General features: G+C 43.8%; 1 protein-coding gene across 1 annotated transcript in view; it reads right to left on the reverse strand.

Annotated features, from left to right (window-relative positions):
* Positions 1-929: 929 nt before the first annotated feature.
* The window catches only part of LOC142140844 (stromelysin-1-like), a 36,403-nt gene continuing 11,977 nt past the window's right edge, over positions 930-25,355 (reverse strand). Inside the window, exons 6-10 of the mRNA XM_075198793.1 lie at positions 16,413-16,773; positions 15,748-15,878; positions 5,610-5,769; positions 1,947-2,050; positions 930-1,138 (exon numbers count right to left, since the gene is read on the reverse strand). Coding sequence (XP_075054894.1) covers positions 1,035-1,138; positions 1,947-2,050; positions 5,610-5,769; positions 15,748-15,878; positions 16,413-16,773 — 860 coding nt within the window. The 3' untranslated portion in view covers positions 930-1,034. The remainder of the gene's footprint in view (positions 1,139-1,946; positions 2,051-5,609; positions 5,770-15,747; positions 15,879-16,412; positions 16,774-25,355) is intronic.

Here is a 25,355-nt window from a genome sequence, read left to right on the forward strand (position 1 = left end):
ATGTTTCAATGCAAGGGGTGCAAATCAGTTTATTATTTTGCACATAAGTTAAATACTGGCTGTTTCTTCATGTAACAGACAAATACTTGGTAGCTTTATTTGTACACTGAAATTTAAAGCTGATCTACGACATGTCCTAACCCAACTATCAATCTGTCCCATTTTAGCTTTACATCCCCCTCCAATTAAAAATGGTTTTGCCAAGGTGCAAAGTTGCTTTCCTTAATGAATCAGGCCCATTTGTTTACTAGCATTTTTAATGGATGTATAATGAAAATGGAACCCATTGTTTCCAATGTCAGCATACCCACTTACATTTACATCGAGGTTACCCAAACACTTCTTGCTCCATTCAAGTCAGTGGCGGATCCAGGGGGGGGCGATTGCCCCCCCTAGCAGACACTTGCTGCCGATGGCTGCACAGTATGTGCAGGTCCGTCCAGCCATGACAGGCAGGGACAGTGTGCTGCCCGGCTGCTCTGACTGTGTTTAAAACACAATCAGAGCAGCCGGGCAGCACACTGTCCCTGCCTGTCATGGCTAGACGGACCTGCACATAGTGTGCAGCCGTCGGCAGCCTAAGATGTTAGAAAGGGGCGGAGCCTAAATGCCCCCCCCCCCTAAATCGCCCCGGGTACAGCATTTTTCTAGATCCGCCCCTGATTCAAGTGCAGTATCTTCCAATATGCTCCTGAATGTAGGTCAAAATGCCAGTTAACAACAGCATTTCAAATGTGTTTTAAAGTGCAAATCAAACACAAGTGGTTATAAGACCTTAGTCAACTCCCTTTAAAATGTCTTGTGCTTTTATATAGTCATAACTATCATTTACAGTAGGGGATACATACTATGTATATTGAAAGGATGGAACCCATGATTAGATAAAAACTACATTTGGTCCTATGCTGTATATCACACATATAAATGTATTTAATAAAATTGAAAATAGTTTTATTTTCTATTTACAAATATGTTTGATTATGTAATAAGCTGGAGTCGTATTCAATATGTCATAATGAATCAGCAGAGGCTCTTCAGACGCAGTTCAACCAGTGATAATTAGGGAGATTGCGAAGAGTTCGTTTCCTCCTGGGGTTATATTCAATCTGGTAGGCTCCATCAGAGAAGTACAGGTAGTCTGAGACATACACAGAGAATTAGAATAATTAATACGATCATTTATATTGCACAATGTTCTTTTAAACCTTGTTTATGATTGTCCCTTTAGCCATCAACAATTTGCTTTAAAATACAAGGACCAGGTAAAAAAATGCTGCGTGAACCTATGGTTGCAGCAAAATGCTTCATTCAAACTCCAACAATATGCTTTGTGGAGCACACAGGGATGTAACATAGTTAACAAGGACATTTCAACTGGCGAGGAGGAGGGACTATGATTGATTGGCTATGGTTCATGACCAATCAAATGTCTTTCTATTTGGCGCGAAGTGCCCCATTACTTCCAAGTGTCTCTCAATCAACCAATAAACACAAAAGACCAACCCTTTTAAAGTAGAACTTAACTGTTTTTATAGTTCTTCATCATCAGCAGCTATTTATATAGCGCCACTAATTCCGCAGCGCTGTATAGAGAACGCACTCACATCTGTCCCTGCCCCATAGGAGCTTACAGTCCAAATTCCCTAACATACTTATACACAGACCGCATGAGACTAAGGTCAATTTAATAGCAGCCAATTAGCCTACTAGTATGTTTTTTTTGCAGTGTGGGAGGAAACCGGAGCACCCGGAGGAAAGCCACGCAAACACGGGGAGAATATACAAACTCCACACAGATAAGACCATGGTCGGGAATTGAGTTTTAAAATAGTATGACCATTGCATGTAAATTATTCACAGTATATATAGATATATCTACAATATTGCATATATAAACCACTATTAGATATTTCCTTACGATTATTTCACAAGTCACACAAACTTACCATCATTCTGGAAAGCTGCCTCTACGTTCCTCCCAATTCCAGGAAAGCCCTTTGTTATCTTTTTTGGTGATTTGGGGTCCATTTTATAACGTACATGATCATTGCTGAATAAGAAATGTAGATATTAAAATATAACATTCTAAATAATTTACAATAGGTTATCAAGTGTGGATATAATCATTGTTTTATAATTTTAATTTTGCTTAGGAACACAAAAGATAGACATGCATGCGTTTATCATGTACAGATACTAAAGGGACCATAAAACATAGATGCCAACTCTCCTGGAATGACTGTAGAATCAGGGCGATACTCTCTTGGAATGACTGGAGAATCAGGGCAATACTCTCTTGGAATGACTGGAGAATCAGGGCGATACTCTCCTGGAATGACTGGAGAATCAGGGCGATACTCTCCTGGAATGACTGGAGAATCATGGCGATACTCTACTGGAATGACTGGAGAATCAGGGTGATACTCTCCTGGAATGACTGGAGAATCAGGGCGATACTCTCCTGGAATGACTGGAGAATCAGGGCAATACTCTCTTGGAATGACTGGAGAATCAGGCCGATACTCTACTGGAATGACTGGAGAATCAGGGCAATACTCTCCTGGAATGACTGGAGAATGATGGCAATACTCTCCTGGAATGACTGGAGAATCAGGGTGATACTCTCCTGGAATGACTGAAGAATCAGGGTGATACTCTCCTGGAATGACTGGAGAATCAGGGCTATACTCTCCTGGAATGACTGGAGAATCAGGGCGATACTCTCCTGGAATGACTGGAGAATCATGGCAATACTCTACTGGAATGACTGGAGAATCGGGGCGATACTCTCCTGGAATGACTGGAGAATCAGGGCGATACTCTCCTGGAATGACTGGAGAATCAGGGCGATACTCTCCTGGAATGACTGGAGAATCAGGGCGATACTCTCCTGGAAGGACTGGAGAATCAGGGCGATACTCTCCTGGAATGACTGGAGAATCAGGGCGATACTCTCATGGAATGACTGGAGAATCATGGCGATACTCTACTGGAATGACTGGAGAATCATAGCGATACTCTACTGGAATGACTGGAGAATCATGGCGATACTCTCCTGGAATGACTGGAGAATCAGGGCGATACTCTCCTGGAATGACTGGAGAATCAGGGCGATACTCTCCTGGAATGACTGGAGAATCAGGGCGATACTCTCCTGGAATGACTGGAGAATCAGGGCGATACTCTCCTGGAATGACTGGAGAATCATGGCGATACTCTCCTGGAATGACTGGCGAATCAGGGTGATACTCTACTGGAATGACTGGAGAATCATGGCGATACTCTCCTGGAGTGACTGGAGAATCATGGCGATACTCTCCTGGAATGACTGGCGAATCAGGGTGATACTCTACTGGAATGACTGGAGAATCATGGTGATACTCTCCTGGAATGACTGGAGAATCAGGGCGATACTCTACTGGAATGACTGGAGAATCAGGGCGATACTCTCCTGGAATGAATGGAGAATCAGGGCGATACTCTCCTGGAATGACTGGAGAATCATGGCGATACTCTACTGGAATGACTGGAGAATCAGGGTGATACTCTCCTCGAATGACTGGCGAATCAGGGTGATACTCTACTGGAATGACTGGAGAATCATGGCGATACTCTCCTGGAATGACTGGAGAATCAGGGCGATACTCTCCTGGAATAACTGGAGAGTCAGGGCGATACTCTACTGGAATGACTGGAGAATCAGGGCGATACTCTACTGGAATGACTGGAGAATCAGGGCGATACTCTACTGGAGTGACTGGAGAATCAGGGCGATACTCTCCTGGAATGACTGGAGAATCATGGCGATACTCTACTGGAATGACTGGAGAATCAGGGTGATACTCTCCTGGAATGACTGGAGAATCAGGGCGATACTCTACTGGAATGACTGGAGAATCAGGGAGATACTCTCCTGGAATGACTGGAGAATCATGGCGATACTCTCCTGGAATGACTGGAGAATCAGGGCGATACTCTCCTGGAATGACTGGAGAATCAGGGAGATACTCTCCTGGAATGACTGGAGAATCAGGGCGATACTCTACTGGAATGACTGGAGAATCATGGCGATACTCTCCTGGAATGACTGGAGAATCATGGCGATACTCTCTTGGAATGACTGGAGAATCATGGCGATACTCTCTTGGAATGACTGGAGAATCAGGGCGAAACTCTCCTGGAATGACTGGAGAATCAGGGCGATACTCTCCTGGAATGACTGGAGAATCAGGGTGATACTCTCCTGGAATGACTGTAGAATTAGGGCGAGACCTCCCAGACTGCTGAGAGATATCAGACATTTACCTGCTTGTGAAGGGGGGGGGGGGTTGCTGTGATTTCACAAATTGCATCTTCAGATCTTGCTCACCTCAGTGAACACCGATCGGCTAGGTGTGTGATAACAGAATTATCATCTCCAAGGGCCTTGTTCCTCCACTTGATTATGCAAATGATGTAATCAGGACATGCTCATCTCTTATTTTCATTTCTCCCCCTTGGAGTGGGGGTATGAAAAAGTAGGCAGGTATGCCATAACTTTATTATTATCTTTATTATTATTATTATTATTATTATTATTATTATTATTATTATTATTATTATTATTATTATTATCTTTATTATCTATTATTATATTTATTATCATTATCTTTATTATTATTATCTCATATTGGCATAAATATCCTTTAACTTAAGTGAATTCTCCTACACCGCTGTTTTTGTTATGCCTACGGTAGTTTGTATGCTCGGACCTCGTCATTCAGTTTCCGGAATTATTGTAAAAAGTTTATATTCAAACAGAGTGTATTATAAAAGACATTGTAATTTTTAACGGTACATTTTGCGGCACCCAATGTCCACTGTCCCAGACAGCCGTCACAGGTTGTGGACACACGTTTGCTGACCTCACTAATAACGGGATGCACAGCTTTCTGGGTTTGACTGGAAGTGTTCATGATGTAAAGAGTAAAAAGTTGCTTTAAAGTCCATCCTAGTACTACCTTATGATGATGATGATGATGATGATGATGATGTAGGGGTGCAAATTAGTTTTTTATTTTGCACATAAGTTAAATACTGTCAGTTTTCTCATGTAGCACACAAATACTTGAGAGCTTATTTGTACACTGAAATTAAAAGTTGATATTTGTGTGCTACATGAAAAAACAGCCAGTACATAACTTATGTGCAAAATAAAAAACTAATTTGCACCCCTTGCATTGTAACATGGTTTTGTCCAGGAGACTACTCAATTTTTTTTTACTTAACTTTCCTTAATGAATCAGGCCCATTAGCCTTATTTATGGTTTAAATGAATAATGAGAGTAAGAGGACTTTGGGGACATTTTGCACTGCTCCAGAAATCTAGGCACACGTGTGCCTACTCCCTAATTTGCAAGGAATGCCCTCACTCCTTACATCTCCTCCCGTTGACGGGTGCGCACTTCTTATCTTTCTCATCTGCCTTTTTTGCAATTCCAAAATGACCTCTTGTGGAGGCAACAGTTTTGTGAGTGATCTAGTATTGATGACAAAACCTATCAATACACAACAAATTAATGAAGTTGCAGAGACATTTTAAGATATTCTATTTGCATAAATCCACTGACCTCCAGTACTTGTCTTTCACAAAGAATATTGCTTTCTTTTCTTCTTTAAGATACACTGCAGCATCTATTTTATTAACAGAACTTGGAAATCCAAAACTGGAGATGTCTCTGGGATATCCCAGGAGCATGCTGAATCCTCTCGTAGCCCAGTACTGTCGGCCTGTACAAGACAAACACAAGCAAATCACAAATTAGTCAAAGGTGAACTCCACTTTCAGAAGAATTGTCTTCCAGGCAGATCTGTTTATTTTCTTTGGCTTTACGCTTATCGCAGCTACCGACCTAATATTACAGTGTGTATGGCCTGAAAATTATCCTGATGCCTGATTAAAATCGATCATTATTGGGCATTTTCATAAATGAAGTTGGAAGATAGTTGCACATAACACCTATTTGCCCTATACACTTGGGGCCTGATTCATTAAGGATCTTAACTTGAGAAATTTCTTATTTCAGTCTCCCCGACAAAACCATGTTACAATGCAAGGGGTGCAAATTAGTATCCTGTTTTGCACATAAGTTAAATACTGACTGTTTTTTCATGTAGCACACAAATATCAACTTTAAATTTCAGTGTACAAATAAACTATCAAGTATTTGTGTGATACATGAAAAAACAGTCAGTGTTTAACTTATGTGCAAAACAGAAAACTAATTTGCACCCCTTGCATTGTAACATGGTTTTGTCCAGGAGACTGAAATAAGAAGTTTCTCAAGTTAAGATCCTTAATGAATCAGGCCCTTGGTCATCTTCTTACTGCACAAACATGTGTGAAAGTGAAATAATTGGGTGAAGTAAATTAAATTAATTAACATTGTTTTACTGTGTGATTGCGATTAGTGCGCCATGTGTAATGACGCAATCGCACGGCTTAATACCACACACATTTACATTCCCACTTACACTTGTAAATAGTACACATTTATTACAATCACACTCCACATTTATTTATTAGTAAAATGTATTAGAGATTATTTATACATAGATAATACTATAGTAAAGGTATTTATGGTTCAGGTCCCCTAAAAGGTAAAGAGATAATGGTCTCATATTAAAGCTTATTTCACCAGCATTAACCCGGTTGGAACAGAGTAGCGATTGCATCTAGCGATCGCAAGTTATGAACAATATAAGATTGATACTCAAAAGTACTTTGTTTATGGTTCAGTTTGAACTGGTTATTCGGGAAGACATTGATATGGATAATCAATTCACAAAAAATGGAAGTTGAATTAAAGCTGTTTATAAAAATAATAGGGTGTGTAAGAGTTAAATAAGCTACAGTGCATATATATATATATATATATATATATATATATATATATATATATATTGACAAATTAAGTTGTTTTTCTGTTATTCACACAGTGTTGCTTAAGGTGTGTGGAGAAACTTGTCTAAAGTATAATGCATAGCGTAATGTTTTTAAAATGAAATGTGCCCTCCGTTGATAATATCAGGGAACAGGGAAGCTGTGGTACAGTAAGTTAACGCCTGATAAGATATGGCAAGGTCTACTTGGATTTATGCCTATATCTGGGGGATGGTGGGAGATGTTGAGAGACCCTGATATATGGAGTGATATTATTGGTCTAAAGTCTTATATGATGCTTTGACTACGTATTAGTTTTGCGCTTGCAAAAGTTATATGAAATGACCATTGTTCTCTTTGAATTGAATGGTCTGTATTGCGCATACATAATAAATTGAGAATATTCTGAAGAGACTTTGTTTTTGGATTATTTCTGAAATGTCCATAACAACATGTAGGCGACAGTTGCCCGCCACCCTTGGAAAAGATCAAATGAACTGATCTATGACCAGCAGACAACTGGAACATCGTTAACCCTGGACCAATAAATGTTAACTGAGTGTTATCTGTGTACATAGTGACATCATCAGTGTTTTTTTGTTAACTGAAACTGCATATAAGCTCCCTGGGCCTGTTAGTTTTTCCTCTCTTCCTGACAACAGATAACATGACTGTCACTCACCAGACTGTGAGTGCTTCTTCCCGTGTGTTTAGGAACTGTGGCCGTCCACCATCCTGAGGGTCTGCGCATGCGCAGCCCTTTCAAAACCTTCAGTACCTGTTCCTTTAACTTAATTGGCTGATCAGGCAACACTCCCTATTTAAAGCACCTGCTGTCCACTCCTCGTTGCCTGATCTTGGAGTCTCATTCCCCATGAGCCTCTGAAGGTGTTCCTGTGTTTCCTCGTGTATTCAGCGCTGCTGATTCCTGTGGTTTCCAGACCACTTCTACTCCTGTGGTTTCCAGACCACTTCAACTCTCCTGTGTTTCATCGTGACTGTTAGCTGATTCCTATCCGCTGCCTCCGTGCACTACAGTCTTCAGACCACTTCAACTCTGCTGTGTTTCATCGTGACTGTTAGCTGATTCCTATCCGCTGCCTCCGTGCACTACAGTCTTCAGACCACTTCAACTCTCCCGTGTTTCATCGTGACTGTTAGCTGATTCCTATCCGCTGCCTCCGTGCACTACAGTCCTCAGACCACTTCAACTCTCCCGTGTTTCATCGTGACTGTTTGGCTGATTCCTATCTGCTGCCCCTGTGCGCTACAGCCTTCAGCTCATCTCAACTCTCCCGTGTTTCCTCGAGACTGCTACTACTGATTCCTATCCGCTGCTCTCCGTGCTCAACAGTTCCAGCTCAGCTCTACTCTCCCGTGTTTCATCGTGGCTGCACCTGCTGGTTGCTATCCGCTACCTCCGTGTACCTGCAGAGTCCTGCTGGCTGCTACTCCTCAGTTCTACTCGTGTCTGCAGCAGCTGATCCGCTCTCCGTGCTTCTCAGTGTTCCTGCTGGTTTCTACTCGCCAGTCTGCATCGGATCTGCGCCTCACTGCTCTCATCTCATCTAGACCATCGCTACTCTTCAGGGTCCTCCAGGAGTCCAGTTCTACATACTACTGCTTCCTGAGTATTTGTTTCCCTGCTGGTCTACCTACCTGTGCGCTGCACCTACTTGATTACCGCTTCACCCTCCAAGGACTTCGCATCCTGCCGGCCTCCAGCCGTTCAGGTATCTCTGCACTCCTGTCTGACAGCCTGCTCCTGAACCACGGTATGCATACTTCTCATTGACTGTGCTGGTGTATTGCATATCTTGCTGGACTGAGTTGTTCTCCTCTGGAGCTTACTATCCGCTGAGACTTTTGCCATCATTGACTGTGTTATCTTTTGCCCGGATAGTTTCTATGACTTTGTATTATTGCAGTGTTGTTCAGTCATTACTATATTGTGCATGTCATTGTGGATCAAGTTCAAGGTGCCCGTGTATACTCTGTATTGCAGTCTCTCCCCGTGCTCCTCCTCACATATATATTCAGTGGTACAACTTGCTAGAGGCAGACCACTGATTCCTGTTTCCAGTGTCACCTGTTCCAGTGTCCTCTCACATAGCAGTGGTACAACTTGCTAACGCAGACCACTGACTTCCCGGATACCTTCACCTGGATCCCATTCCTTCACCTAGACAGCGGTACAACTTGCTAAACGCAGACCGCTGACTCTCATCACCTCCTCGTTTCTGTTGGACATTCCTCCTCACTATAGCAGTGGTACAACTTGCTACCGCAGACCACTGACTACCCTCACGTGTCCTTTGTCCATTCAGTTCCTCGTGTATTACTACATATATATTACCAGTGCTGCTAGTCATAGACTTTCCCGAGCATCTCTATCATCAGCTGTCTCCTGTTCCGTGATCACCCCGCTACCAGAGTACCATATTACCACCTATACTGCTCTGGTAAGCTTATCACCTGGTGATCCCTGGGTAAAGACTCCTAGTGCCCGTGACAGTAAGATCAGGCCATGACAGACCCAGATACGGAACCTACAGCCAAAGAGATGCTGCAGCATCTGGTCACCCGTGTGGAGCAACAGGATGCTCGCCAACAGCTGTTACTTCAATGTTACCAGTCGTTAGCCTCCCAAGGAACATCTGGACAGACCGTTACAGCTAATGTTGAAGCTCCTGTGCTTTCCTTCGTTTCCCCAGTGCCATCCCAGGTGTCTACGGCTTCCACGCTTCACCTGCCTACTCCGTCAAAGTACGATGGAGACCCCAAAACTTGTAGGGGTTTTCTCAACCAATGCTCAGTTCATTTTGAGCTCCAACCTCAAAATTTTTCTACCCATCGTTCCAGAGTGGCCTATCTTATCTCATTGTTTTCTGGACAAGCTCTGGCTTGGGCCTCCCCTCTGTGGGAGAGAAACGATCCTGTATTACAAGATAGTGCCAAATTCATTTCTATGTTCCGAAGAGTGTTCGATGAACCAGGTCGTGTGACCTCCGCTGCTTCCAGCATTCTTCGTTTACGTCAGGGTTCTCATACAGTAGGCCAGTACGTCATTCAATTTAGGATATTAGCCTCTGAACTTCAGATAAAATTAAAGATGCACTGACTACCCAAGAGCTTCCTACGTCATTAGAAGATTTGATCTCTCTTTGCCATCGTGTAGACATGAGGTTTCGTGAAAGAGAATCTGAGAAAACAACTTCAGTGAAAGCACCTCTTCGCTCAACCCCTCAATTTCGTCCAGCTTCACCTTCTGTGATTCCCATGGAGATAGGACGTTCCAAATTAACTTCAGAGGAGAGGAACCGAAGAGTAAAGAATAGACTTTGTATCTATTGTGCTGATTCCACACATATGCTCAGTTCTTGCCCTAAGAAATCGGGAAATGCCAGGCCCTAACTAGTTCTGGAGAGGTGAAGTTAGGGCCCCTGGAGTCCTCTCCATCTTCTACGAAATTAAAAGTCTGCGCTTTTGATGTTACGATTTCCTTTGCTACCAAATCCTTTGAGTCTCAAGCACTGATTGATTCTGGAGCAGCAGGAAATTTCATTTCTAAATCCCTAGTGAATCAATGGTCCCTACCAGTGATTACTTTGAAAACACCGATTACTGTGACTGCTATAGATGGATCACGTCTCATCAATGGTCTCATCACCCAGAGTACGTCTCCAGTAACGCTTCAGATTGGTGTGCTACACCATGAAGAGATTTCGTTTTTAATTCTTCCTGTTACGACAAGTCCGATTGTCTTAGGCCTTCCATGGCTTCAATGTCATTCTCCCCAGATTGACTGGCGCACTCCTCAAGTTACGTCTTGGGGAGCTGAATGTCATCATCGTTGTCTTTCTCAAGTCATTCCTCTTAAAATACAGCAATCTTCCATCTCATCTTCCTCACCGGGACTCCCTCCTCAGTATGCTTCATTTGCCGATGTTTTTGATAAAGCTCAGTCTGAACGTCTTCCTCCTCATCGTTCATGGGATTGTCCGATCGATCTTCTACCTGGCAAGACTCCTCCTAGGGGTCGGGTCTATCCACTTTCGTTACCTGAAACTCAAGCTACATCTGATTACATCCAGGAGAATCTCCAGCGAGGGTTTATTCGACCTTCCACCTCTCCCGCTGGAGCCGGGTTCTTCTTCGTAAAAAAGAAGGATGGATCACTACGCCCCTGCATAGATTTTCGTGGACTCAATGCCATTACTATTAAAAATCGGTATCCCATTCCGTTGATCACTGAGTTATTTGATCGCATCAAGGGAGCTCGGATCTTTACCAAGTTGGATCTTCGTGGTGCCTATAATTTAATTAGAATCCGGCCCGGTGACAAATGGAAGACAGCGTTCAACACCAGAGATGGGCATTATGAATATCTAGTAATGCCTTTCGGGTTGTGTAATGCCCCCGCTGTTTTCCAGGGCTTCGTTAATGAGATCTTTCGGGACTTGTTATATGTATGTGTCGTTGTCTACCTGGACGACATATTGATCTTTTCACAGGACCTGCCTTCTCATCACCAACATGTGGCAGAGGTCCTTTCCAGACTCCGGAAAAATTCATTATTCTGCAAACTAGAAAAATGTTCATTCGAGTTGCCCCAGATTCCATTTTTGGGGTATATTGTTTCCGGAGTTGGCCTGAAAATGGATCCAGGAAAGGTGAATGCTGTATTACATTGGCCCCAGCCAACTACTCTTCGTGCTATCCAGTGTTTTCTAGGTTTTGAAAATTACTATAGACACTTCATTCAAGACTTCTCGTCCATTGCATCTCCTATTGTGGCCCTGACTCGTAAAGGGGCCAATACTAAGCAATGGTCATCCGAGGCCCTCCAAGCCTTTCAATTTCTTAAAGAGTCCTTCTCCTCTGCTCCCATTCTTCGACAGCCTGATGTGACACTTCCCTTCTTCCTAGAAGTAGATGCCTCTAATGTGGGCTTAGGAGCCATTCTCTACCAAAGCTCGGAGCAACAAAAATTCCATCCTTGAGCCTTTTACTCTCGGGGTCTCCTGCCTGCGGAGAAAAATTACACTATCGGGGACAAGGAGTTGCTGGCTATCAAAGTTGCATTAGAGGAGTGGAGATACTTATTGGAGGGAGCTCGTCACCCTGTGACGATTTTCACGGATCATAAGAACTTGTCATACCTACAGTCTGCCCAATGCTTGAATCCTCGTCAAGCAAGATGGTCTCTTTTCTTTTCCCGTTTCGAATTAATCATAACCTTCAAACCAGCTGCCAAGAACAAGAAAGCTGACGCTCTATCTCGAGCTTTTGTGACGTCCTCTGACGTTGAAGAGGTTTCCAACCATTCTATACTAGACCCCAAATGTATCTCGCTGGCTGCTTCTTCCACTAAAGTGATACCATTTGGGAAGACCCTCGTGCCTCCTACTCTTAGGAGGAAAATCCTTTCGTGGTTCCATTCTTCTCGTTTTTCTGGACATGCTGGTGAACGCAAGACCTTTGAGATTCTCTCTCGAAGTTACTGGTGGCCCTCGATGAGGAGAGACGTCAAAGAGTTTGTTGCTTCTTGTGAATTGTGTTCTCAGTTTAAATCCTCCCGCAGAACTCCAGCGGGGTTGCTGCAACCACTACCCATTCCGTCCAAGCCCTGGACCCATATTAGTATGGACTTTGTTACTGATCTGCCATCTAGTAAAAATTGTAATACTATTTGGGTAGTGGTAGACAGATTTTCGAAGATGGCTCATTTTGTCCCTTTGTCTGGTTTGCCTTCCTCGTCTACTCTGGCTGAACATTTCGTTAAGGAAATCTTTCGTATTCATGGATGTCCGTCTGAGATTGTGTCAGATAGAGGAGTACAATTCGTTTCCAGATTCTGGCGGGCCCTTTGTAAATCCTTGGGCATACGATTAGCACTCTCATCTTCTTACCATCCGCAATCAAACGGACAAACGGAACGGGTCAATCAAGATCTCGAGACCTTTATAAGGATGTTCTCATCAGCCAATCAAGACAACTGGGTAGAATTGCTTCCTTGGGCTGAATTCGCTCATAACAACATGTACCATGAGTCATCGTCCAAAACTCCATTCTTTGTGGTTTACGGTCACCATCCGTCTTTTCCGGAATTTCCTGCCCTCCCTCCCACCCAAGTTCCTGCTGTAGAGACTGTTTGTCAGACCTTCAAAAATATTTGGTCTCAGGTCAAAACCTGTTTAAAGAAGACATCTGCCAAATATAAGTCTTTCGCAGATAAGAAGAGGCGGGCTATTCCACCACTGAAAATTGGAGATCGTGTGTGGTTATCTACCAAAAATATTCGTTTGAAGGTCCCATCTATGAAATTCGCTCCCCGTTTTATTGGTCCATATAGGATCATTCAAGTGATAAATCCAGTTTGTTTCAAACTTCTACTTCCTAAGAACCTTCGTATTTCCAATGCCTTCCATGTGTCCTTGCACAAACCTCTCATCATCAACCGTTTCTCGGCTCCTCCTTCAGCACCTCAGCCAGTTCAAGTTCATCAGGAGGAAGATTTCGAGATTACTCATGTATTGGATGCAAAAATTTCGTGTGGAGTTCTCCGTTTCCTCGTTCATTGGAAGGGTTTTGGTCCTGAGGAGCGTTCATGGATCAAAGCTGAAGATCTCAACGCCCCAGCTCTTCTTAAGAAGTTTTATTCCAAAAATCCGGACAAGCCCGGTTCCAGGCGTTCTGTGCCCACCTTTAAAAGGGGGGGTACTGTCACTCACCAGACTGTGAGTGCTTCTTCCCGTGTGTTTAGGAACCGTGGCTGTCCACCATCCTGAGGGTCTGCGCATGCGCAGCCCTTTCAAAACCTTCAGTACCTGTTCCTTTAACTTAATTGGCTGATCAGGCAACACTCCCTATTTAAAGCACCTGCTGTCCACTCCTCGTTGCCTGATCTTGGAGTCTCATTCCCCATGAGCCTCTGAAGGTGTTCCTGTGTTTCCTCGTGTATTCAGCGCTGCTGATTCCTGTGGTTTCCAGACCACTTCTACTCCTGTGGTTTCCAGACCACTTCAACTCTCCTGTGTTTCATCGTGACTGTTAGCTGATTCCTATCCGCTGCCTCCGTGCACTACAGTCTTCAGACCACTTCAACTCTGCTGTGTTTCATCGTGACTGTTAGCTGATTCCTATCCGCTGCCTCCGTGCACTACAGTCTTCAGACCACTTCAACTCTCCCGTGTTTCATCGTGACTGTTTGGCTGATTCCTATCTGCTGCCCCTGTGCGCTACAGCCTTCAGCTCATCTCAACTCTCCCGTGTTTCCTCGAGACTGCTACTACTGATTCCTATCCGCTGCTCTCCGTGCTCAACAGTTCCAGCTCAGCTCTACTCTCCCGTGTTTCATCGTGGCTGCACCTGCTGGTTGCTATCCGCTACCTCCGTGTACCTGCAGAGTCCTGCTGGCTGCTACTCCTCAGTTCTACTCGTGTCTGCAGCAGCTGATCCGCTCTCCGTGCTTCTCAGTGTTCCTGCTGGTTTCTACTCGCCAGTCTGCATCGGATCTGCGCCTCACTGCTCTCATCTCATCTAGACCATCGCTACTCTTCAGGGTCCTCCAGGAGTCCAGTTCTACATACTACTGCTTCCTGAGTATTTGTTTCCCTGCTGGTCTACCTACCTGTGCGCTGCACCTACTTGATTACCGCTTCACCCTCCAGGGACTTCGCATCCTGCCGGCCTCCAGCCGTTCAGGTATCTCTGCACTCCTGTCTGACAGCCTGCTCCTGAACCACGGTATGCATACTTCTCATTGACTGTGCTGGTGTATTGCATATCTTGCTGGACTGAGTTGTTCTCCTCTGGAGCTTACTATCCGCTGAGACTTTTGCCATCATTGACTGTGTTATCTTTTGCCCGGATAGTTTCTATGACTTTGTATTATTGCAGTGCTGTTCAGTCATTACTATATTGTGCATGTCATTGTGGATCAAGTTCAAGGTGCCCGTGTATCCTCTGTATTGCAGTCTCTCTCCGTGCTCCTCCTCACATATATATTCAGTGGTACAACTTGCTAGAGGCAGACCACTGATTCCTGTTTCCAGTGTCACCTGTTCCAGTGTCCTCTCACATAGCAGTGGTACAACTTGCTAACGCAGACCACTGACTTCCCGGATACCTTCACCTGGATCCCATTCCTTCACCTAGACAGTGGTACAACTTGCTAAACGCAGACCGCTGACTCTCATCACCTCCTCGTTTCTGTTGGACATTCCTCCTCACTATAGCAGTGGTACAACTTGCTACCGCAGACCACTGACTACCCTCACGTGTCCTTTGTCCATTCAGTTCCTCGTGTATTACTACATATATATTACCAGTGCTGCTAGTCATAGACTTTCCCGAGCATCTCTATCATCAGCTGTCTCCTGTTCCGTGATCACCCCGCTACCAGAGTACCATATTACCACCTATACTGCTCTGGTAAGCTTATCACCTGGTGATCCCTGGGTAAAGACTCCTAGTGCCCGTGACAATGACTGTATCTGAACCTGGGCCCAGGGGAAGTGCTGGCTTAATGTAATATATTCGGTTTATGCTTTTCTATTTAGGTAATAGTGCATGGGCTGTGTTATTCTCACGAGTAAATTCCCTCCATATACTAACATATCACAAAGCTTGAGAGCGTAACTTTGGTAAATTGCTCTGTTTACAACTCACTGTGAAGCCCACTTGCCCTTGCTTATCTCCCATACTCTTCATTACACTGTGGTACTTTACACTAAACACTAAGCACTACGACTGTCTTTGGCATTAAGCTGTTTATTAATGAACATGAAGTATCATGAAGTATAACATGAAGGACAACTCACCTTTGAACAGGTAGACGATGTCTCTTTCTGGGACTTCATAGGCAGCATCAATCCGTCCCAAGTTTGGCCATATGGCATCGATGGAGAAAGTCTCAATGCCACGTTTTGTTGAATTCTTTCTCCAAAAAATCCTTGGTAGAACACAAAGAAATATTTTTAACATGTCTTGCAACTGACTTTTATTAAGAATAAGTTAGTTTCTGTTCTAAATGTAATAAGCTGTATCTTATGGAGATATGTTTGGGGTTATCAGTTAACTTCTGAGGATTTGTGGAACTATGGATTAGTTGTTCTTGTACATAGACTGAGGTTTAGTTTTAAACAAATTGTACAGTACCCATCAGGGCTGGAGAATGGGTGGTCAACATTTTGTCAGTTGACCACAAGCATTTGGGTCTCTCTAATATTGCTACTACTGGCTGTAGCCATTGTATGGGGAGTCGATAGAGTCAAGAGAAGTTTAGTGTGACTTGGGTGCCAAGACTTCTTGCCCCCCCACTGGCACGTGTTCATTGACTAAAAAATAGCGATGACCTCTCTTTTCCTCTGCCTTCTAAGTATGCCTTAATTTTGTAGTGCTGCTTACTATTCTTGTATGAATAGGACGTTAAACTTACAATAAAAATATAGGCTACAACAAAAATGGTTTCCTGTAATAGAATTACCCATCCGTGAAGAACAGTAATTCTCCTCTCATGCTGGTGACTGCATCAAAGTTTAAAGCCGGGTCACATTTTTTTGGCACTGTTGGGTTTCTTGGGGCATCTGTTGGCTTAGGTTTCTTTGCAGGTGTTGGTTTTGGCTGAGGTTTTCTTGTTGGTTTCAGCTGAGGTTTTCTTGTTGGTTTCGGCTGAGGTTTTCTTGTTGGTTGCGGCTGAGGTTTTCTTGTTGGTTTCGGCTGAGGTTTTTTTGTTGGTTGCGGCTGAGGGTTCTTTGTTGGGTTTGGCTGAGGGTTCTTTGTTGGGTTTGCCTGAGGTTTCTTTGTTGGGTTTGGATTTGGTTTTGGCACGTTGGGTTTTCTTGCTCCTGTATTTGAAATAAAATATTGATATTAGATATGGGTATAGGCTTTTTTAGTTCCCCATTAAAGAGCTATGAGTATAAGATAGAATGTAATGAAGGTACAACACATTATGGTTGATAGTGGATTACCCTATCATAGGTTGCTCTGGAGAACATGAAAGCATGCATGTAGTTAACATACACACACTTGAATATGAAGCAATCTTAGGGTAGAGTCCATGTTTTGTTATGACGCTCAGAGACCTGATGATCTTGACTCCCGATTTAAGAACAAGAAGCCAGTGGCTCACTTGTCTTTTGTCTAATATTTTGTAGAGATGACATTGTCTGCAGTGCCTGGTCTACTGTCCAGTTTAGTTCTCGCATTGCTTATATGAATCAAGTATTGACATCAGACATTATGAACAATTCATTTGTGAGTCGGACCCTTGATGTTTATCCACCTTTTATCACCAAGTTGGGACGTCACTATTGAGACCTGCCCATAAATCCAGAATGGATTGCTTTGTGAGGTAATGAATAGATTGTTACCTAAGTGAGCCTTTTAGCATACTTGATCTGAAGTAAATATGGGAAGCCCTCAAAATGTTCCCAATAGTAAACCACAATATTCACAATAGTGGGATAAAGCTATCTTTTATTATTGTTTCAAATGTAAAAAGACATTTAAAAGATGTCTTAAAGGTGGCTCCTGGACCACGGGACACTGCACTATACAACAAGAGCTGATGCCAGCCCCGCTGACAGTACGGGGTCTCAAATAAGGTACAAGTTGTCTGCACCAATCTATATTGCCTGTCCGAGGGAGGTTGGTCCTCTACAGATAGCAGGGCTGTAATACAGATCTCCTACAGAAAGAAAGAATCACCTGCTAAATAACAGCATACTTGCCAACATTTTTTTTTCTTTTTCCGGGAGATGCCGGCTGGGACGTGGGCGTGTAGGGGGCGGGGCTGCGAAATCGCGTCATTTTGGCCCCGCCCCCGTGACGGAATGACGCAAATCGCGTCATTTTACAGTGGGGGCGGGGCTAAACGCTGCGATTCCGGGTGAATCGCGGCGTTTAAACTAAATTTTTCCCCCTTCCTATCAGGGAGATTGCCACACTCGTCCGGGAGACTCTCGCAAAATGCGGGAGTCTCCCGGACAATCCGGGAGAGTTGGCAAGTATGAATAACAGGCCTCATTCAGTGGAAACACTTCTGCTTAGATTCAACTTGTAATAGATTTGGATAGAGATCTCCTGGTGTAGCAACACTGACACCTGGTGGCGGTCTTTCGTTACTACAATATTCACCCTAAGTCTACAAGTATATAAATTCCTCAAGTATGTTCTGTGGAAGTTAGCTCTCTGGCCAGACAGGGGCGCACTGGACAAACTGTAATATTCCTTTAAACAGACCGCGGACTTCGCACCCCAGCCTCACAGTAAGTTCTGTCGGTAGGCTCTCCTGGAGTCATATTAGGGTCACCAGAACATCCAGAGAGAAAACTAACAGCGGGACACTAGGGTAGATACTACCCCTCTACTTAACTTTTCCACAACTTACTATGTCCACTTAATCCACATGGGTTTGTTCCCCGCCCGTCTGCCTCATACTCAACATTAGCAAACAGTTTCCCAGAAATTCTGCACTCAACATGAATAAATCTGCGGGTAGAGGCCGCAGAGGCGCACCAGGAGAGATAACTCAGCACTTCTCCCGTCAGGACAAAGCACATACTTCATCTTCTCCTAACTCACCCTCGGAGATCCAGAGCGACCAAGACCCTCCTACCACTGCTTCTCCCTCAACCAAGGCGGACTTTGCTGAATTACGAAATTTAATTGTGGAGCGCACTAACGCCTTTTCCGTTGATCTTCAGAAGGCTATAGGCGATCTCAAAGCAGAAATGGTTGCAATCTCTAAAAGAACCTCGGTTCTGGAAAACAAGATGGAGTCGTCACTTACATTCCAAAATGAAGCCTCAAAAGATATAGATTTTCTGCTAAAGGACAACGATTTCATGAGGGACAAGCTGGAGGATGTGGAGAACAGGGAACGTCGCAATAACCTCAGATTACGCAACATCCCTGAATCAGTGGAACCTAAGGATCTGGAGGACTATGTGCGTAGGTTCTTCTCTTCTCTGGACCCTGCCTTATCCAATCACCCAATGCAGATCGAACGGGTTCATAGGGCCTTGAGACCACGCCCAAAAGATACCAAACCCCCTTGTGATGTGATATTGAGATTACTATCCTTTAAGACCAAGGAACTTATTACCAAGAAGTTCGGAATTCTTCTTATACTCTATACGAAGGATCTCGTATTCAAGTTTTTCAAGATCTTGCCCCTTCAACGATAGCCAAGAGACGCGACCTCAGGGAGGTTACCAGCATCCTTAGAGAAAACGGATACAAATACCGCTGGGGTTTCCCTTTTCGTTTGATAATTGAAGTTGAGGGCCGTCAAGAGTCGATCCGAACACCGAACGAAGGAAAAGACTTACTCCGCAGGCTCCATCTCTTCTGTCTTGACAGGATCGTGGGTAGCGATGCCCAGAGCTCCTCGCTACAACCCCCTTGATTTGTAAATCTATGTCTCTGTTAGAGGAGATGTGAAGTAATATTGTGCCTTTACTTGCTCTGTTTGTATTTTCTTTTATTCTTGGTAGTCTATATTTTAAACGCACTCCCGACCTCTGTGCCTTGGTTCTGATAACTGAATAGGCAAACTTTGCCTTGTTTTTTAAGTTAATATAGCTTTTTAGGCACTGTCCTAGTAGGTCTCTCCTCTGCTATTGAGGCCTGAACCTACACCCTTGCCTTTCTTCTTTCATAACTCCTCTTTCCTTTACTCTTCTTTCCCCTCCCTTTCCACCCCCTGTTCCCCACCTCCCAACCCCTCCCCCCTGGTACTTCAGTTTGAGGGATAACATCTTTATTCTTTGTGTTTCTTCTAAGAATATCGATCATGACCCTTACAACACTCTCCCTTAAAGTTAAAGGGTTAAACACACCTCAAAAGCGCTCTATGTTATTCCATACGTTACGAAAACTTAATGGTGATATAATTTTTTTACAGGAGACTCATTTCAAGGCGGGTGGCCATCCCTCCCTGTCCTCAAGAAGATACCCTGATGCCTATTATTCCTCTCATTCTACAAAGAGGAATGGTGTTGCCATTCTTCTCCACAGTTCAGTTCCGTTTGTCGTGTCAGCAGTTAAGGACGACCCTGAGGGCCGGTTTCTCTTCCTGACGGAAAATATTGGTCATCTAGATATAACCTTTGCCAACGTTTATGCGCCAAATACAGGTCAGACAGCTTTTTTCACACACTTTTTCTCGGAACTACATAATTTCCGTAAGGGTCTGCTTTTACTCGGGGGTGACTTTAACACCGTTATGTCCCCCCTCTTAGACAGATCCGCTTCTAGGCACTCCTCCCCCCCATCTTCACATACAAAACATCTGCAAAAACAAGTGATTGAGGCTGGCCTATTTGATATCTGGCGAGCGTTATATCCCTCATCGAGGGATTACACATTTTACTCTTTTCCCCACCAAACCTATTCTCGGATTGATATGTTTATGGGTTGCTCAAACATCTTCCAACATATAACTAGGGCTGATATAGTTTCCAACACGTGGTCAGACCACTCTATATTATCGTTAACGGTTGATTTTTTTCAGAACCCTCGGGGTAGAACCTCCTGGAAATTGAACGAGACTCTTCTTAAACTCCCTGGGTTTAAAGATCTCATATCTGATTCTATCCCGAAATATTTTGAAATCAATTCAGACCCAGAGATTCAGATCTCCACTATATGGGAAGCCCACATAGCAGTCATACGGGGGGATATCATTCAGTTTGCCTCCCGCAGAAAAAAAGAACGTAATGAGACGCTTGATAAACTTACTCTTCAACTTAAAAATTTGGAAACAACACATAAGGAGTCTAGCTCCCATTCAGTGTTGAAGGAAATTCAAAAGACTAGAGGTGAAATTCAGTCAATTCTCGCAGAGAGAGCGGAACGCCAGCTTAGATGGCTTAATCAAACATTTTTTGAAAAAGGCAACAAGGCCGCTTCCCTTTTGGCCAGGAGATTGAGAGCCAAACGGGGCTCCCAAATAATTAATTCAATAAGAAACAAAAAAAGGGGACCTATCTTATGACCCTAGGACCATAAACGAAACATTCCACAAATATTATGAAAATCTGTATAATCTTCATAAGGACCAAACTTCACTTAAAGCCTCCCCTCAAGCCATCAATACCTACCTAGATAATTGTTCTCTTCCTTCACTATCCTCCCGCCAGGCTTCTACTCTTAACGAGGCTATCTCCAGTGAAGAAGTAATTCTGGCACTAAAGTCACAGAAGAACTCCAAAGCCCCCGGCCCTGATGGCTTTATGATGCTTTATTATAAAACATTCTCCAAATAACTGGTCCCCCATTTGACGCATCTGTTTAATTACATTACGACGGGGGGTAAATTTTATGCGGAATCCATGCGTTCCACTATAGTGGTGATTCCTAAACCTAACAAGGACCCAACCTGTTGCCCCGGCTATCGCCCTATTTCACTAATCAACGCTGACATTAAACTTTTCGCCAAAATTCTGGCGAATCGTTTAAATGCCCATTTACCAACACTGGTCTTCCCAGACCAGGTAGGTATTGTCCCCACCAGGCAGGCTTTAGACAACACTAGACGTACGATAGACATTATTGCCCATATTAATCAGAATAAGATCCCGTCAGTGGTTTTGGCATTAGACGCCGAAAAGGCCTTTGATAGACTCTCGTGGCCTTTCATGTTCAGCACGTTAAGTCATTTCGGTTTAAACGGGGCCTTTCTTTCGGCCATCCAGGCCCTATATTACCGCCCCACCTCATCGGTATTGACGAATGGGCTCCTATCCCAGGCTTTTTCACTAGGTAATGGCACTGGACAGGGGTGTCCCTTGTCCCCCCTCTTATACGCTTTATGCATAGAACCTTTAGCTGCCGCCATTAGAAGAAACCCGGACATATCAGGGATTCGAATTGGTCCTCGCCATTTTAAAATTTCCTTATTCGCTGATGACGTATTATTAACACTCGCAAACCCCCTTATTTCGCTCCCAAATCTTCTTAAAGAACTTAAAGAATATGGATCCTTATCAAACTATAAAATAAATAACTCCAAATCGGAAGCCCTTTCACTCCAAGTCCCTACTGTCACCAAAACTATTCTCGAATCTTCGTTCCATTTTCAATGGCACCCAAAGGTGCTACGATATTTAGGGGTTCAGATCACAAAAGAATACAAACAACTATTCCACGCCAACTACACCCCCTTATTTGATTCAATAAAAAGAGACCTGGCCAAATGGGATTCGCTTTTTGTCTCCTGGTTTGGTAGGATTAGTGTGATAAAAATGAACGTTCTGCCTAGAGTCTTATACCTTTTCCAGACCTTACCAATCCCAATCCCAGGTACTTTCCTAACGAACCTGCAATCTTCATGCGGTACATTTATCTGGCAAGGGAAAAAATCGAGACTCAAAAGGTCTTGCCTAGCTAAATCCACTCAGTCAGGGGGATCTTTGAGCGCTACTATCATGCAGTTAACCTTAGTCATATCATTTCCTGGCAGTCTGCTCCGGGGATCAAGAGATGGGTCGACCTAGAGAACTCACATACACCAGATCACAACCTGAATTCTCTCCCCTGGCTCCCCAGAGTTCAAAGGCCGGCCTCAGTGTATTCGCACCCCTCCATACAGTTCACACTCAACTTGTGGGACAAGCTCCATAGAAAGTGGGAGCTCACCTCATTTCCTTCTCCTCTTACACCATTGTGGCATCATCCGGATTTTCCGGCAGGAAATATGCGGTCATTCTCGCGCCCCTGGCAAGAGGCGGGTATCACTCAGTTTACTCACATTTTGGGAGATTTTGCTCCCCGGACTTTCCCGGATCTAAGAGAAAAAAAGGGCCTTCCTTCGTCCTTACATTTTGCTTACACTCAAATCCGAGGCTTTATTCAATCACTCTGTAGATCTTCTAAGCTACGTAGCCTTACTCCTTTTGAGAGGAGCTGTGTGTATAGGCCAGGAGCTCCAGGACTAATATCTTTGGTATACCATAATTTCCTAGAACCAAAAACTGACACTGCGGAATCGTTTGAGGCGGCATGGCTTCGGGATACTGGTAGAGTTCTGGATCAGGAGGGATGGTCCCGGCTAAGGGTGAGAATCTCCAAAATCTCCATTAACACCTCAATACGAGAAAACACATTTAAAGTATATACAAGATGGTATCTAGTGCCTTCAAAGCTTCATATAATATATCCTGGCACCTCAGACTCATGTTGGAGAGGGTGTGGGGAGGTGGGCTCATTCTACCACATATGGTGGACATGCCCTAGTGTTTCAAATTTGTGGTCCCAGGTGGCTGACCTAACGACAAGAATCTTAGACGTTGAGGTGTTACCTGACCCAATGGTTATGCTGCTATGCTCCCGGGTCAAAGGCCTAACTAAGCAGGCAGATAGACTTGTTCAACACATCTGTGCCGCTACTCGCCTCCAGATAGCGAAGGAATGGAAGTCCCTCCATTCACCCAGCCTCCAAAGTGTAGTCTCTCGTGTGTGGTACATGGCCTCTATGGAATACATCACCAGCCTTCTCCATGACAAAATTATAAATTTCAATAAGGTGTGGAACTTTTGGTACTCCTTTCATCAAGCAAATATGCCCGCTGCTTAAAAGGCTCTTTTATTCAGAAGCTCTTACCAGGTCCTCTCCCCCCATCCCCCCTCCCCTCCCTCCTCTTTCTCTCCTCTATTTCTCTCTCTAAAAAATAAAAAATAAAAACAGCATCGACATAGAGTTCCAGGGCAGTTGAGTCTTCCAACATTCTTGGCTGGGTCAGCCTATCTCCTTTCCATGGGTTAACTTACTGCTTTTTTTTTCGTTTCTCAATTGACATGTTTTGGCCCTTATGTTCAAATGTTTTTCTTTTTTTATTATCTGCTATGTGGAACTTCTGTTTTTTGCATAAATATTAAAAATGGAGAGGCTTATAATTTAAAACTGATAATTTTGGTGCCATTTTCTTATTGTTAATGTAATTAGTATTTTTTTAGGATGGTGTTTAGGATTATTCTGAATCCTACACTCCAGCAAAATCCAACAAATTTCAAATCATAACAAATTGTTTTTCTTGCTCCTACTCATTATTTGACTACATAATACTACATCATTCCTATCCCCACTACCTGCACCTTTAATGCTAAATGCCAATGGAGGAAATAACGCTCCAAGGGGCATATTCAATTGTTGGCATTACTGGCAAAAGTAACGCGACGAGTCCTTACGATAATAGTGCCCGTAAATACCGTTATTACGGTACTTTTCACGCTGGATTTCAGCTTGCGGCTCAGTGAGCTGCGAGCTGAAATTTGGCTTAGTATTACTGTAATAACGGTAATACTTTTAACGCCGCAGGGAAATTAAACAATTGAATATGCCCCTTACAATACTGTCCTGGCACTTGCCAAGCAAACTTACTTTCTCAAATAGAACCCTTGGTGCCTTTTTGTCACCTTCAACTCGATTCTCTGCCCACCTGCACCACCTCCCCTACAACCCATGATTTTGTCACCTACTCCAAAGACAAAATCGACATTGTTCAGAAGGATATCTCCTTGTGCCAGATCCCGCCTACCCACAATGAGGAAGACGTCTCTGAGCTCATCTCATAGTCTCACCCCACAGCCTCCTCCATGACCCTGTTCATTCTTGGCTCCCTCTCCTCCACTGGATGCCCGTCTCTAGCGGCCACAATGTGACTGATCTTCTTCTCTCACTGCTCCATTCTGCAAATTCATGCACTGGCTCCTCATATCCTCCAGAATCCACTTCAAATTACTCACCCTCACCTACAGATCCTGCAGTAACACTACCCTTTCTTACATCTCAAATCTCATCTCAAAATACTCTTCCTCATGCCCTCTTAGATCTGACTGAGTTGGTGACAAGCAGCTGCCGGGACCAGGTGTTCAGGCACTAAACTTTTGCAACACCTTTTCTAGTTGTCCATTTCTACCTTCAAGGCTCAGACCATCAGAGGACAAAAATGGTCTTTTTACCGAGATATCTGAAGTTACATGGCCCACGTTGGCGGATGATACTGGGTGTGTGCCTATTCTGGAAGATGGCAGTGAAAAAGTTTCCTCTCTGATAGCCAACTCTCACTCCCATTACAAGACTTCTCCTGTGGCGCTACTAGGCCTAATCAGGGACTGATGTGAGTGAGTTCTCTGTACAGCACTGCGGTATTAGTGGTGCTATATAAATAAATGGTGATGATGATGATGATGATACTCTCCCAACCTTCAAATCTTTAAACGCTCTGTAAAAACCCACCCCTTTATTAAAGTCTACCCTGCTCCCATCTACACTACTCACACTGGTTCACCCTTTCTGCTGTCCCAAGGGTGGTGCCCACTCACCCCTCTTGTCTCAGCTGTGCCCTGTTCTCACTGAAAGATCTTACAAGCAGGGCTCTCTCTACGTTTTGTTTTCATAAATGCCTCTATTATGCCTACC

This window comes from Mixophyes fleayi, chromosome 2 (genome assembly GCF_038048845.1).
Source record: "Mixophyes fleayi isolate aMixFle1 chromosome 2, aMixFle1.hap1, whole genome shotgun sequence".
Classification (NCBI taxonomy): Eukaryota; Metazoa; Chordata; class Amphibia; order Anura; family Limnodynastidae; genus Mixophyes; species Mixophyes fleayi.